This window comes from Convolutriloba macropyga, unplaced genomic scaffold (assembly GCF_964194025.1).
Source record: "Convolutriloba macropyga unplaced genomic scaffold, txConMacr16.3 SCAFFOLD_2653, whole genome shotgun sequence".
NCBI classification, from domain to species: domain Eukaryota; kingdom Metazoa; phylum Xenacoelomorpha; order Acoela; family Convolutidae; genus Convolutriloba; species Convolutriloba macropyga.
Genome location: NW_027450154.1, coordinates 11279 through 27938, shown reverse-complemented (window position 1 = coordinate 27938; position 16660 = coordinate 11279). Strand labels below are relative to the sequence as shown.

The following is a 16660-nucleotide window of genomic DNA, read 5'->3' as shown; positions in this document are numbered from 1 at the left end:
TGATCAGAAAAATCCAGCAACACAAAGGCTAGCGCCCAAAGTTAATTTCTTTATGAGTGATACTCAATTGTTGTTACTAATAAAACTCCCTCAAATCAGCGAATAGCTCGTAACAGCAATAAACAGTTCTACCAAATGCGCAAAAAACAAGGGCGTTTGAACGCACAAATTAGATTTTGCAAAAACCTTCCATGCAGTGATCTAGTACAGAAACTTTTGTCAATTTTGTCAAGAAATGAAGACTGTTCAGAGCCTAAAAACATTAGATTAGGTTAGTTATTATAGAAGTCTCATCGTTTCTGTTTCTGAAAAAATTAATCAGAAAAAAAAGCACTTGAGTTATAATTGAGTTTCCTCATATTTTTAAGTTTAATAGTATTAATTGAAACGTCATATTCAAAAATGAAGAGGAAACGACCAAAAAACTGCGAAAGTTAGATCATTGAAATGATTTTGATTTAAAGCGTTGCAAAAATAACGCTGTTTCACAATCTAGCTAAATTTTTGGAGTTTTTCCTAATTCTAGCCCTCCCCTTTGTGGACATTTGACATATAACCCCAATCCATCCATCAATTACCAATAATTTACCATAATGAAGGGGTTGGTACAATATGCCGAATGTTTTTTAGATGATTATGATATCTTCGATCACTACCGTATTTAACCTCCCTAGTCGGATCCGAATGGTTATCTTGCAAGATCTTGCAAGAAGCTTGTAAAATTTTGCAAGACGATGCATCGTCTTGCAAGATTTTCTTCCAAAACCTTGCAAGAATCTTGAAAGATAACCATTCATCTTGTAAGAATCTTGAAGGATAACCATTCGTCTTGTAAGGATTTTGAAAGTTAACCATTCGTCGGACATTGACAAGAATTGGTTCAAGTATTGCGCAGTTTAATTGTTGGTTTCCTTTCGTTTGGTAGTGAAAAAAGAAGGCCGCCACTTAAAGTGACCTGCCTCAAAAGCTCTCCAAAGTGAAATACGAAGCACACGACAACAGGATTACTTCCACACAGTTCAAAGTTTTTTAGTGTTCCATTTTCGGCACTTAATGTTATGTTACTTACAAAAGTTTGAAAAAACCCTCAAATGTGTTTATGATTGATTAAGTTTTTATTTGCGCTGCGATTTTGGTTATTTTTTTCTTTGCTAAGAAGTAATTTTTTTCATACTTTTTTAAAGAATCTTTTTTTTAAGAATCTTGCAAGATAACCATTCGTCCTGCAAGGTCTTGCTAGATAATCTTCGTCTTGCAAGATCTTGCGAGATAACCATTTTTGCAAGATTCTTGCAAGATCTTGCGAGATAAACACCTTGTCCCGTCTAGGGCTGTTTATAAGGTCTTGGCCTTTTTTTCATCAATTTTGTTCAAGCATCATGTTTTTATCGGCCAAGATCTTATTGTTTTATTTTGTTGATCAACAACCATCTAGATTTGCATATTAAAAGCAAGCCTTGATCTTTTCAAATAAATTGTTCTCTCTCATCTTTCTTTCTGTGGAATATTCCTTCAAATTCTTTAAAAAAAGGTAAACCGCATAGATAAGCAAATCAACTGTAATAAAAGTTTGTCATTTTTGATTAAAAGCTTGATCACTCCACTGATCTTTTTAAAGATCGCATCTTGCCAGCCGAGTTGTTTCTCTCGAAAGTCAACTTATCGAAGTTTCAAACAGATATCAAACGATGCGGAATAGCCGAAATTTTTCAAAATGTTTAGTAGTCGCTTAAAAACTGGACGAAACAATAGAACAAATCAAATTAATATAAAAAGAGAGGGAAAACAAAGTGAATTCACAAGCCTTTGATATTGAAAAACGTTAAAATTTGAACAAGTTTCCCTCTCCAGTGAGAACTCTAAACGGTAAAATATATTTAAGAAATGTTTTAACCAAGTTTTTGCTCGATCAGCACAATAAAATACCAGTTAACAGACAAATAGGGGCGTCTCCATCCTATTTTTACCTATGAAAACGAACAGCCACAATTTTAAGACTATGGTAATAATACTGATGTTGTGATTAGTTTTTTTTTAATATTTGAAGGCCTGTGGATATTTAACCCAGATTAATTTACATGTTAACTTCAAATAAAATTGCATGCTCAGTTGCATGTGTATTTTTTCGTTTTTCAAACGTTCGATTATTCCAATTTTTTTGGGACAGACTATAGTATTAATTTGTGTTTGTGTTATTTAGATAATGGTGGTGATAATATTTGTGATTGGAGTGGTGATCTACCGGAGTCTGATTGTGATTCCTCTGCTGAACAATGCCTTATTCAGGAGCCAGGCCTCCCTCATAGCCAGTGCCACAGGGGCAGCCATACAAGTCATCCTCATCATGCTATCTGCACAGGTGAATTCCTCTCTTCACAGACTATGCCAATGAGCAACCACCCCCCCCCCCCCACCTCCGATCTTAAAAATTTTCTTAAGCACTTTCCCCTTACTACAGCCTTATATTACATTTTAACCCTGGTGCCTGATTGATAACGGGATTGATACTGGATTACCTATGACCTGGTTAAGCGGGGTTAGAATGTCAGGGTAGTGGTGATGCTGATGCTGGGGGGGGGGTGTAGTTGGGGGTGGGGGGATTTAAGATTCTGTAAACTGGTTTCTATAACAAGAAAAGCGCCTCGAATATTAAAAGTAGCAAATTTGGAATTAACTCGAAATCAGTGATGTACAACTCATTAACTTTCTGTGTTGACAAAAAAGTTCTAATCTTAGCATACTTTCATAATATAGAACATTCACTTCATAAATAAAAAAAAATTAAAATATAGGTAAAACTGCAGTTTTTTGTAAGAAATTTTTACGACAAATTTTTTTTATGAAAGGCAGTTATAAGAAATATATGGAAGTTCTTTCAGCGCTTTATTGGATTCGGATCTATTCTGTTTCAAAGCCCCCCCCCCCCCCCCCCCACCCCCAGCTTAGTGAGCTTAAATTTTTATGACCCCCAGACGCACGTGCTATTTTCTTACATAGTAACGTGCTATATAACAACATAGAATTTGTAACTGGGGGTTCAAAAAAACACTGGGGGGGGGCGCAAAACAGAATAGGTCCTCAGATTCGTATAGAAAATTTATTTTTTAACACTTCCATTCGGGGAAATTTTTATGTCTGCAATTTTTCATGAAGTTGTAATTTTATAACTTTTTGAATTATGAGGTCAACCGGGGTTGACTTTCTTGCTTTTGTGCGTAGGTGTACGAGTATGTGGCTGAGAAGTTTAACGACTGGGAAATGCACCGTACACAGGAGGAGTACGACAACAATTTGACCTTCAAAGTTTTCGTCTTCCAGTTCATCAACTACTACTCTTCCATCATTTACATCGCATTCTTCAAGGGAAAGTTAGTACTATCCCAGCACCCCCACCCCCCCCCCCCCAAAAAAAAAAAAAAAACATAGCAGGACAAGTCCTGACGTACAGTTCAAAGAATTTTCTTTGAATAAACAGAAAACTAGATCTAAAACGGACTATGAATGGATTGGGAAAACCATTAAAAAATCCGATCCAAAAAATCGAAAAAACAGTAAAAATCAAAGTGAAATTGCCGCATGTAAACAAAAAACCACTAGCGAGAAAGCGAATTTTTTGTTCAAACACCGTTTTCTCACTCTACTTTAAATTTAGAGCGAAAAAATTTTACGCCGCAAAACCACTCGCTTTTTCGCTCCACTTCTTGTTTCGGCGTGACCAAAATCACTACTCCAATTTGACTTCAAAACTCATGAAAAAGTGTGAACAGATCTTAAAAAAACATAGCCTTAAAAATTCCGGAAGCGACTCGAAGCGTCAGAACTTCTGAAACAAAACCGTAATTGCAACGGCAGCCACTACCTTTTGTATTAAACCATTAACTCACTACCTCTCCAGGTCTGCTCTGAAAATTGGTGAAACTTAAACCACTGTCAACAAGAGAAACAAAATGCAGCAAAATTTTATATTATTGAAAACGGTTGGTAACGTTATAAAATCCAAAATAATTATGGTGGTCAAAAACCTGATAGTCTGAAAAAGCTGACAAGGTTATCAATAGCCCTCAAATTATTCATGTTTCTAATCTGAAGAAGGTCGCGAAAGCAAACGGCAGATAATAATCTCAGAAACTAAGTTAAATCTTTTGAAATGGAAAGCTCAAATTTAAGAATCAGAAAACACCTATAATTACACTTCTAATCACTGCGATTAAGACAAAAAACAACACACACCTGTTTTCTTGTACATAAGCTAGAAAACATGATTTCATACTAAATCAAAAATAAAATTGATCATAAAAACCACATAAGCAGCTGAAAATTCAAAGGCAAAAATCGTTTTAATTAATACCGAGGCCGGAAATCCTTTTAAGAACTTTTAAGTTAATACTTTTAAGTTAATACTGCATTTATGAAAAAGTTTTAACTGTTTTTTCAAAACTTAACGCCAAAAAAGATTGAATTTTTATTGACGCGAAAAAGAAGTCCCTCATGTTGCACAAGAAAAACTATTTCTAGCAATTACAACCAAAAGACAAACGAAAAGTTGACGAAAATCGGAAAAAACTACCAAAATTGGATTAGCATATGTACAATTTTATGAAACAAAATTACATAGAGTTAGAAAGAGGCGTTGAGTATAAGATTTATCAAAGAGAAGTTGTCATATTAACTGATTTTTGACAAAAAGACGGTTAAAAGGTTCAAAAATGAATAAATTAATATAAAAAGCCAAAAATTAACATAAAAATCAAGAATTATGTGCAAATTTTCAAATTGAAACGCATTTTCACTCTCTGCAAAACACTGTGGTATCAATTTCCGAGGTTGAAATTTCTATATAGTATCGAATAAAATTTATTTCTATTGGAAACCAAATTAGAAGCAAAAAAAATTGGGCCACTTAGACGAAAAAAACGGCTAAAAACGGTCATCTATATGTGCAGTTCAGTCAAGAACTACTTTTCAAAGTCAAAAAGTCATTCGTTAAACGCAGCGCATGATCAAAAAACTTCTCTCGCTTAGCGAAAATCTGTTCACCTAGACGGTTTTTCTCACTTTCGCTTTTAGGTCAAAATGCCGCGTGAACAAATCTACTTCCTGTAAAAAAAACCGAGAGAAAACCAATACTCCTCTTCGAGTCGTAAAAATGACAGCGCCCCAATACAATTCAAATTCTTTGAATTGTAAAAAAAACAACTTTCTTATAGATCCTAGTTTAAACTTAAAGTCAAAATTGCAATTCTTTATAAAGAAATTTGCAAATTTTGACCATGTGACGAGATCGTTAACAAATATTTACAAATTTTCGAGCAAAAAAGTGCAATTGTTTGCAAATTTGGCATTAGTTTTGAAATAGAGGAGCGTGTTCAATTTTACAAATTCTTTCTCTTTCAGTGAAATTTAAGTTAAAATTATATAACCATAACAAAAAAAGTTGGGTTTACCAAATTTTGTTCTATGAATCACTTTATGAACATATGAATTGCGTGGTCCTTATTTTACTAGTAGAAATAAGTTCTAAAACCTTGTAATTGTCTATTGAAACACATTCTTGAAATTTTGATCATTTAGCTTTTTAATTTTTTTCCCAATTTTTCGGATTTATATTGGTAATTTGTACCACCTTCTTTAATAAATTCTGAATACTGATAGTTTGCTGGTTGCTATTATCATTTGAAAAGCAGGGGCGTAAATTTTTAATGCCCATTGACCTGGGGTGTGAAGAACAGCTTAGATGCAGCTGATCACACCTGTTTTTGAGGATACTCTTCAAAAACTGGCGGAAGTGATTGTCATTTGTTTTCAAAGCCCGTCGCTATTTGATCGTCATTCGCAGGAAATGATCATTGATTATTTCGTTGATGACCATTTGGTTGCCGTTTACATCAAACCTTTTATGATTGTAGCTACCTTTTAAGGAAAAGGTGGTTCTGGACGTTCATTTCAGATGACTGGTAGAAAAAAATGAGCTCCAATACCATTTTGATGATTTGGATTGTTTGCGCCCTCTTTTTAGATTGCTGTTGATTGCGTTTGTATTGGTTTGTCAACGTTAGCACGTCAACATGCGTTTTGCCATCAGAAAATGAGTTATGGTACTATCCCGTACCGAACTCCAAGTGTAAATCAGTACTGGGCAATTGTAAATGCAAGTCTCCCATGTACTATATTTTGCTCGCTTTCTTGCTTGAAATTCGCTTCTTTCAAGCGTATATTAACGCCGCAAAGGTGAAACTTTCAACAGTCCGAATGGCGCAGTTAGGAGGACAAACGTCTACGGAGCGAGAGATCGTTGGTTCCATCCGCGTACTCAACTATATTTGCGTCATTCGCATTATACCCCCCCACCCCAGCTTAGCGGGCAGATAACCTATAGCCCCCCCCCCATTCATGGTAAATATACCATAATGGGGGCTATAATGGGAAAGACCCCTACATTTTCACACTAAGCCCAAGTCTGACCATTGTAAAATCAGACTGAACGCAAATCTGACAAGTCAAAATAGTGACATGAATCAGTTTATGATTCAGTAATGATGAGAAATTGCATTTATACTGGCCCAGTACTGAAACGTACTTGGAGTTAGGTAGGGGAAAGTATATAGAGTAATGATAAAATGTCGAGAGTTTTTAAAAATAAAAGCTTTGTGTGGGCCTTTTTTTCCAAAATTTGGTTAGAACTGGCGGAAAATGCGATGCCTTTTACTTTGATGTTCCTCTTTTCGTGCCAAAATGTAAAAAAAACGGTCGTTTTTTCTTCCGTAAATTTCATGGACAATATTTTTTAAAAATTTTGAAAAACAACCCAACAACACTGCTCATTTTTTGCGTAACTTTTGTCGAATTTTGACTAAATTGTTTTTTCGTTTTGACCTAATTTTGATATTAATCTTGATATTTTTTTAAATTTCATACTATTTTTTATTGATTTTGCCGATCAATAGTTGAAAAAAATGGTTAACTAATTAGTTTGACTCTTCATTTGAAATTTTGGTCCACTGTTTACCAGTTTTTTTCAAACAGAAAGATAACTCGGCGCTATACTTTGTTATTTCTGATTTTGATCATTTTTACCCCCGATACTCTGATACATCCTGTTAAGCCGCTTCACATGTCCACATTAGTTTTTGTACCCTCGAAGCTATAACCTTAGAGCAGCTTAGTTGCGGTTATCCTTTTGAAATATTTTTTAGGGCGGCGACTCCTTTTATAGATCTGGTCAAATGCTTGAGCTTATTAAAAAGATGTCGAATTCACAAAAGTGAGAAATGACTCGGACACTTTTTGTTTGTCAATTTTTGTTTTTCAAAAAACTTTAACAATTTCAATGTTTTTCACTTTTTTGTTGTAATTTTTGGTATCTAATCAATTATTTTTCTTCACAATAGCTTGCGTTCAATTTAGGATGAGGAAAACATTCGATTGTTAGGATTTCAGTGTATGGCTCAATTAACATGCCTCACCAAATTCATTGTCCAGTGGAATTATCTGTTTTTTTTACTTTCGATGATGGTGATTTTTGTTTTCCAATTTTTTTTCCACGTCCAGTGCTCAGTTATATACAATAGAACGTCCCAAGCCAAGCATTTGAATTCAGACATTATGGTAACGGAAACACATTACATTTCTTGTTTTTATACTTCTCTTTTTATTATTCCTTTTTCTCTAACTATTTTTTCAATAGGTATTTCCAAAGCATTCGTTTTTTTTTCTTGTACAGATTTTCCGATAAAAAACATAGCCTTTTCAATTTGAAGTTAGAATTGGTTATAATCCTTAGAGAAATTATAAATGAGATATGCCGGAAAGTAATGTAAGCTCAAATTAGAGAACGCACTATGTATTTTTAAGGGTTTTCCGATATATTTTACCTCTTATTATCAATCAGCCTTGCGGAAAATTGCTCTCAAAATTGCACGAGTCGTTTTGTTGTTTATGGTCTTAAACTAATTTATTAGTTGGTTCTTCCGATTCTAGTTAAATTTTGTTCCGCCAGTCAATTTTTTCTAGCCAAGTGAAGTAACACCGCGAGGGTATTTCTCTTCCCCTAGACTACACTTTTCTGCAAAAGTTTTGAGGCTCAGAAGATCTTGAGAAATACAGAGTTTTTTGCTATTATTCTTCAAATTGAAGGCAACCAGAAGCTAGTTTACATAATTACCCGGAAACGCCATAAAATTTCCATTTATTTCAGAAAATTATGCAGTTGGCGTAGAGCAATTGCTTTATCTTTTCGAAAACGGATTAGTTTGACATTTGTTTTTCAGCGCATTGTTTTTATCGTTTAAATAGTTTTCGCGTTTATAGATTTTATCGTTTACTCATAAATTTTATAAGAAATATGAGAAATTTTACCATAGGAAAAATATTATTGTTTATTTATATGACTATGCCTTCAAAAGCAATAAAAACTATAGTTTTCATCGTTTTTTGATGGCATTACTTTCAAATGTTTTTCAACTATTGAGTGCAACTTGGATTACCCGGACTGAACGTTAAGTCAATATTAGTACAGGGCACGTCAAATTGCAAGTCTTATATCAGTATATCTGATTCAGAGCTATGATCATGTCACTTTTTACACTTGTCAATATAAATACAAGTCTTAGCCAAGACGTGCAACTCTACATGCAATTCTTGGCCGAGACGTGCACGTCTAAATGCAATTCGTGGCCAAGACGTGCAATTCTAAATGCAAGTCTTGGCCAAGACTTGGCATGTCTAGATGCGTCTCCGCCAAGACTTTGCACGTCTAGAAAACGTCAAAAATAGCCGAAAAAACGTGGGAAATGGCCAAAAAAACGTCAAAAATGGCCGAAAATACGTCAAAAATGCTCGACTTGCTGATTTTCGGCTAAAATTTGGCTCCAAACGGCTCCGAAAAGCCTGAAAACGGTCCTATGTGGCCCCATTTGACCTTTCCCGGGTCATCCTGTGGCATTTGCTATCAGCTGGCATCAGTTGTCACGCGCTCCGAGAAATTGCATAAAAATTAATGCAAAAATTGTGGCAGGTTACAAAAATTTTCGGAATTCGAAATTTTCACTCGAATTTTTTTGAGAAGTTGGTTTTGACTTGGGAATCAACTTGCAACTGTAATCCAAGTCTCGGCAAAGACTTATCAGTCTTGCAGACTTGTTTTTAGACGTGCGCAGTACTGATATTTGCTTGTACACTTGCATTTGGACTGGCCCAGTATGGATATTCACTTCCAGTTCAGTCCGGGTATGCTTTGACATAAAAGGAAACAGACAAAAATTTAGTTTTCATTCGAAACGATCATAGATGGAAAAGATAAGACACAATTTTTAACGATATCAAATTTTTGCTCGGAAAAAATGCAATTTTCACGTTTATTTGAAAAAATTACGCACTTATCGTGCATAATGGTTTTTATTACGCTCTTCATTTCATCTGTGATCAATGCATCCTGTCCTCAATGAATTCTGATAGGGCCGTCGCAGGTAGAAGTTAATCTTTAATCTGTTTTCAACCGATGACCATCCTTTTTTTATCCTTCTTGTAGCATTTCAATTGGGTTAACTCTTAACATAACAGCAAAAATCTTATCGTTACAGTTCCTGACTGCATTAAAAATTAAGAATTTTTTATTCCCAGTTTTTTAGTCCAATTTTTTTCACAATGAGAATTTTTTCTTTGAAGTTCGATCTCTGTATTTTTTTTTTCATGCGACACAGTCCAAAATTAGAGGATATGATTTTCTCTTAGATTTTAAATATAATCATTTTAAATTTTGGACCTGATCAGAAAACTGGGCACTCTAAAATACAGAATGAGAGGTTCTATATAACTCAGTGATGATAAAAACTCGTGCTCGGTCCAGGATTATTCATAACTTGCTCTCAAATCTGGTTAAAAGCGCAATTTGGTTCAGATTTTGCTCAAAACTGGTTGAAGTTTTGTACTCTTTTACTTAAGTGGTTGTTTATATAATCTCTAGTGCTTAACTAGGCTGGTCCCAGACGTCTAGACAATGTTCACACGTTCAATAACCTAAAACATCCATATTTTCTGTCTTGTCTCGTTTCGATTGTCTGTGTTTCATTCCGATCTAAGTCATTGTCTAGACAGAATTATATGAACTGTTCAGACTATTTCACACCAATTGAATGTTGTGCAGATAGGTTACGTAATCTGTGTCTAGACTGTTGTTCAGAAATGTGAACAGACTAGGAAGAAGTTAGAGCTCTGATTAGGTTAAGCTGTCTAGACAACTATGTCTAGTCTGCGGTTTGTTTTTCTCAGCTTTGTTTAAACTTGTAAAGGTCATTGACCGCAAACACTATCGAACGTCTGTCTAGACTAGCTTATAGTGATTCCAGCTATCAATTTCCAAAACAAGCATTGAAATTAACCAAATACAATTGACGCGAGAATTTTCCAAAAATACGTAAAAGTATTTTCTTAGCAAGGTCAAGATATTTCCCAGAGCCTCGTGCGTATAGCCAGTCTAAATAATTAGAAATTACTGATGAAATTCGATATTACTCGATTTTGTTACTCTTTGCCTAGCTATAAGAAACTAATTTCCAAGCGGTATCTAATAACTAAAATATTTTCAATTAGTTCAAAGTGAGAGAAAACCTAAATGTTGATTAATTTCAGAAATGCCACTCTCAATACAAATTGTGGTTTAGAAGACAATTACTGGCTCTGCAATTACCCATAGCATTGTTCACAAGAATGATTGAATCTTTGAATTCGGTCTCAAGTAATTCCAAATAAAAATCAGGCAAGAAAGTTTTAGGGAAGCTGTTCAAATGTGTTGCATTAATCCACGAATACAGTGACAAAATGTCTGCCTATGACGAAATTTGCCTTTTCTGGCTTTGACCAGGTAATGATAAGCTCAGTTTGATGGCTATGATGACTCAAAAAGTTTCAATGATGGCTAATGGTGCATAATTCTGTGAAATCTTGCACGATGAACAACAATGGTCAATTAGGGCAGTTCTATGTTTCTTTTCTTGATGTGATTGTTGAGTACAGGTTCACGGGGTACCCTGGTCATTACGGACGCATCTTTGACATCCGACTGGAGGACTGTCCGAATGGAGACTGTCTGATGGAGATGGCAACTCAACTGGCTGTCATCATGGTCGGAAAACAGATCATCAACAACACGATGGAGATTGGACTTCCGTTAGTAATAGATATATTTCGGATAACCCAGGGGTGGGGGGGGGGGTAAGGATAACTTAGGACAGGACAGCTTTATCAAAAAACGAAAACTCAAGGCCAGAGTATTTTTTATTACTATATGGTGGAGCACGCTTGGTCAAATAACGCGTTTTTTGCGTAAGTCTATTAATCAATTTTTCATTCGCAAACTATTTGTGGTAACTGTTTAAACCCTATTTTGGTGAAGCACCATCTTGTTAATCTCCTTCTCACCGAGAAAAAGTAAAATTGTACTCCGCATCATTCACACGATGGAATGATTTTTTGACAAAAATCTTTTGCTTGCACCTAACGCCAAGTAAATTTCAGTTCTGGGGTATTGGGCAAGTCTTATTACAAGTCTCATATCATTACTGATTCAGAAGTATGAACAAGTCACTTTTTGCACTTGTAATCAAAAATTTATGTTTGAGTTTAAAGAAATCGTTACACACCCAAACTAATAAATGAATTAAATAATGCCATGCCTCATTAAAGCGCTCACGAGATTTGCCATTAAAAAGACTACGAGAAAAGGAAACAAACAGCAAAATCAGCAAAAACAAAGATTTCACGGCAAAAAATTTAGAACCACCTTGTAACAACTTCAAAATGCAATCAGATAAAACTTTAGCTGCAAACTTTACTTTCTTATCTACACAGCTGATGGGATTTTTCCTTAATGGGACTAGGTAACAAGTCGACAAAAAGAAATAATGCGGCAAAATTCAAAAATCAATCAACATTTTTAAAAACGTTTTATAACTTCATACGTCTGAAGAACCCGTAGCTTTTAACAAAATAATTCTTGAAAAAGTTATAAAAAAGTGCTTAAGGAACAAATAGGACCTGTATTTGTTTATACTATGCCATAGAAACGAACTAAAGTTGTTGAAAAACTAAAAAACAACAACAAATTGCGAAGACACAATTTATTGAAGCCATTAAAATCATTAGCTTTATCTGAATATTGTTTCTTTTATTTCAATTATTATCTATCCTAATTCAACTAAAATTATACTTACCGATTAAATAAGTTTACTCGGTCCTTATTTGTAAATCATTGGCATCTGTTATTACGCGAATATGCTAAAAAACATCATTCTAGAAAAGAACAACAAAAACTGAAAAATCTAAAAACTAATTGTAAACGAATAATATCATAAACTTTGAGGCCATTAGCTATAAACTGATTGCATTGAGTAACTTCATTCATTCAATGCTCAATTAGAAGCTTTTGAGAAACCTGAGCGTTTTATGACTACAAAAATAATAAAAAACAGTTAAAAATAGCAAAGTAAAAAAAAGAGTAAGAGAGAAAAGTGTCGAAGTGATTAAAAACAAAAATTTTTCATTAAAACCTTTCTATCTTCAAATGTTTTCTAACAGCAATGGGATGCTTCTTTGTTTTATAAAAAAATGACTTCAAAAAATCCAACGAAAATGAAAATGATTAACAAAACCACGAAATTTTTACGAAAAACACGTAATATCAACGCCATTAATTTCAATAGCTTTCAAAGGAAACCAATAAAAAGGTTAAGTTTTGCTTCGCTGGGAAAACTATGATGTTGGTTATTCATAAGCCATCTATAAGACATCACAATAAGTCTTATGGTTTTGAAAACAACAACAAATAGAGGCAAAACCAAAAATTCATTAGATAAGTGCGAGAAGAAATTGTCTAAGCCCTTTAAACCATAAGCTTTTCTCTGAAATCTTTTTCTTTGATCCATTGAACGTTTGATTGTTATAAGATTTCAAAAGGAACCAAAAAAACGAGAAAAATTAAAATAAAATGAAAACTCTTGGCATCAAAGTCATAAAACCAATAGTTAGAGGTCAATATCCAGATTAATTTTGTTTGAAGTAGAAAATAAGGAAGTCTTGTCATTTCTGAAAATGACATAGAGTTCAAAAAATAGGTTTAAGATCGGTTAATGTTTTAAAAAATTCGAGCAATTATTTTTATTGTCTTAACAGCCATTAGCTGTCCACTCACAGCACTAGATAGATTCACTTAATGCTCATTAAGGAGCCTACTGCACTTTTAAAATCAAAATTTCATTAAAAGTTAGGAAAAGTGATAGTAGAAGCCAACAGAAAACAAGTGCGATCCCTCGAAAACGAATTTTTTGTTCTCTGGGATTAATTTAACTGTAAGTGAGGTTCGTCATTAGCGAAATCTTGATATGGAAAGCGATTAGTCTATAAGTGATTTTAAAAAACGAAAACAGCAAAAAAATTCTTAAAAAACAGCTTTCAAATAGAATTTGTGTTTTATTTTTCATATTAAACTTAACCATGAGACCAAAACTAGCATTTTGTCGCTTTTCGTCTGTTAGGAGTTTAAAAATGTTTCATTCAGTAGCGTGAAAAGTAGTCTTGAATTGATTTTTTTAATAGAAAAAATATTAATTTGGATGAAATTTCAGCTAAAAGTGGACAAAATCTTGCCATTTTTCCTGTGTTCACACAAAACTTTAAACCTCAATAACTCCTCGGTTAAAACGAAATTCAAAAAAAATCTTTTTATTTCCTAACTTTACGCCGGACCAGTTTTTAATGATAACACTCACATTTCTCTACGATGAATATATCGATCGAAGAAATCTGTCTGAACAAAAAAGCCAATTGAGTTTATAAAGTTCCTCCCCCACAAGTGGCGTCGGATCAACAAGTCTATGCTATAGGACTTAGTTAAATTTAGTTAAACACAAAGAAAATCAAATTTTCCAGAAAAATTACGAAAATTCAGAGTAGAAGCCAAAAGAAAACAGGTGCGATCCCTCGAAAACGAATTTTTTGTTCATTGGGATCAATTTAACTGTAAGTGAGGTTCACCATTAGCGGAATCTTGATATGGAAAGTGATTAGTCTATAAGTGACTTTAAAAAACGAAAAAAGCCGCAAATTTTCTTAAAAAAACAGCTTTCAAATAGAATTTGATTTTTTTATAGTAATCTTACCCATGAGACCAGAATTAGCATTTTTGTTGTCTTTCGTCTATTAGGAGTTAAAAAACGTTTCATTTAGTAGTCTTGAATTAAAATTTTTATAGATAAAATCCTAATTTGAACGAAAATTCAGGTAAAAGTGAACAAAATCATGCCAAAATTCCTGTGTTCACACAAAAATTTAAACCTCGATTTGTCCTCGGTAATAACGAAATTTAAAAAAAAATCTTTTTGATTCCTTACTCTACGCCGGACCAGTTTTTAACGATACCACTCACATTTCTCTACGATGAATATATCGATCGGCGAAAATTCTCTGAATAAATAAAACCCATTTGAGTATATAGTTCCTCCCCCACAAATGGCGTCGGATCAACAAGTCTATGCTATAGGACTTAGTTAAATTTAGATAAAGCACAAAGAAAATCAAAATTTCCGGGAAAATTACGAAAAGTCAGAGAAGAAGCCAAAAGAAAACAGGTGCGATCCCTCGAAAACGATTTTTTTCTCGTTGGGATTAATTTAACTGTAAGTGAGGTTCGTCATTAGCGAAATCTTGATATGGAAAGCGATTAGTCTATAAGTGATTTTAAAAAACGAAAAAAGCAAAAAAATTCCTAAAAAAACGGCTTTCAAAGAGAATTTGAGTTTTATTTTTTATATTAAACTTACCCATGAGACCAAAACTAGCATTTTGTTGCCTTGCGTCTATTAGGAGTTAAAAAATGTTTCATTCAGTAGCGTGGAAAGTAGTCTTGAATTGATTTTTTTTAATAGAAAAAATTTTAATGTGAACGAAATTTCAGCTAAAAGTGAACAAAATCTTGCCAATTTTCCTGTGTTCACACAAATTTTTAAACCTCGATAACTCCTCGTAAAAACAAAATTCAAAAAAAATCTTTTTAATTCCTAACTTTACGCTGGACGAGCTTTTTAAAGATACCACTCATATTTCTGCGATGAATATATCCATCAGCGAAAATTGTCTGAACAAAAAAATCATTTGAGTGTATAGTTCCTCCCCCACAAGTGGGGTCTGAAAAAAATTGGTCTGGAATTGAGTCTGACCAAGGTCTGGAGATGGTCTGATCAGAGACTCTCATAGTCTGGAAAGTCTGATCAGAGACTCTCTTAGTCTGGAAAGTCTGATCAGAGATAATATTGCTCTGCAAAATCTGATCAGGGGTAATTTTGTTTTGGAAAGCCTGATCAGAAGAAAATTTGGGTCTGGACCTCAACCTGGGATTCTGCTTTTCAGCATGTTGAAAAAATGGTGGAACAAGTGGATGAAAATGCGATGGAGGAACAGTTCTTCACACCACGCACCTCAAAGCATGTTGAACAATAGCACTGCAGCTTCAGGAGGCACCTCAGGGAACAACGGGACAGGAACCAGTGCTTCCGGAGGTGCTGCACCACCTGGCAATCCAGGCCCCAACTTGAAGTGTTCGAGACTGGAGGAGGATTACATGTTGCCTGAAAACGAGGGGCTCTTTGAGGAATATCTGGAAATGGGTAAGCTTAATTGAAATTTCAAATCGAGCAGCATGATTGAAACTATACTTTTCTACTCTTGTTAATTGCTTTCGAATGAGAAAAAATTATTGTAAACGTGTGTGTCTTATTATGCAAGTTTTGCGCTTGACCGTTTTGCGCATTTCTTCTAGAATAATCTTTGGCTTCCCAAATGATTTTTTCCGCACTTCTTGATTTTCGAGTGATTTCAATTGCTCTCACTCCGAAATAAAGTTTGTTGTTCAAACAAAACCGATTGTAAGACAGCCGATAACAAGGCCCTGATAGCCGAATGGTAAATACCTCCGTCGAAGAGACGTAGGCGTTCTGAGTAGGTTGGGGTTCGAAACCCGCCGTCGGTTCATATTTTAGCACCCATAAAGAAATATATATCGAGGCTAAAGCCCTGAATTAAATTGCGCCACCTGTCATTTGAGAGCAATTTTTCTGATGTTAGTAAACCATATATACCATTACCTCTTTTGGTTAAGTACTTAAGAAACCGAAGCAAACAAGCATTCGATGATCCGATCCCTTTTTTTCACTGCTCAAGTGCTCGATTGCAGTTTTTTCCTCAATTGAAAATCAAAACCTATTACAGTTGATGCAGAATGATTCTCAGATGTTCTTGGCGTTCTTCGATTGACCATTTTGCTAATTGGCAACCATCTGAAAATTTTTTGCTGTATTCTTCCTCAACAGAAGATTGATTTCATGCAATATTCCTGCAACAACCCCCCCCCCCTCTCTATAACCCTCTCAGGCCTGTTATTATACTTTTTTTGTGCTATTACAACGTTCCTAATGTCAAGTTTGGTCTTTTTTTATCAGAAGGCCATTTCACTGTGTTGCACTCTAATGGTGAAACTCGGAAATCCTGATACGTTACAAAACTTTGTGGTCATTCGAAAATTTTGTTTAAATAAAGATCACATCTGTGGATTATTAGTGGAACACCAGTGCTTTTTTTGTGGAACATTTGTGAAAGTTTTACTACACAGGAATTT

The 16660-nt window shown here is 34.5% G+C and overlaps 1 protein-coding gene across 1 annotated transcript; it reads left to right on the top strand.

Annotated features, from left to right (window-relative positions):
* Positions 1-2200: 2200 nt before the first annotated feature.
* Positions 2201-15653, top strand: LOC142355666 (anoctamin-7-like; the record flags this gene model as incomplete). The annotated part of the gene is made up of 4 exons (XM_075407746.1): positions 2201-2359; positions 3220-3368; positions 11011-11163; positions 15397-15653. Coding segments are annotated over 4 exons (718 nt in total), but the record flags the coding sequence as incomplete, so codon positions are not given.
* Positions 15654-16660: the final 1007 nt, after the last annotated feature.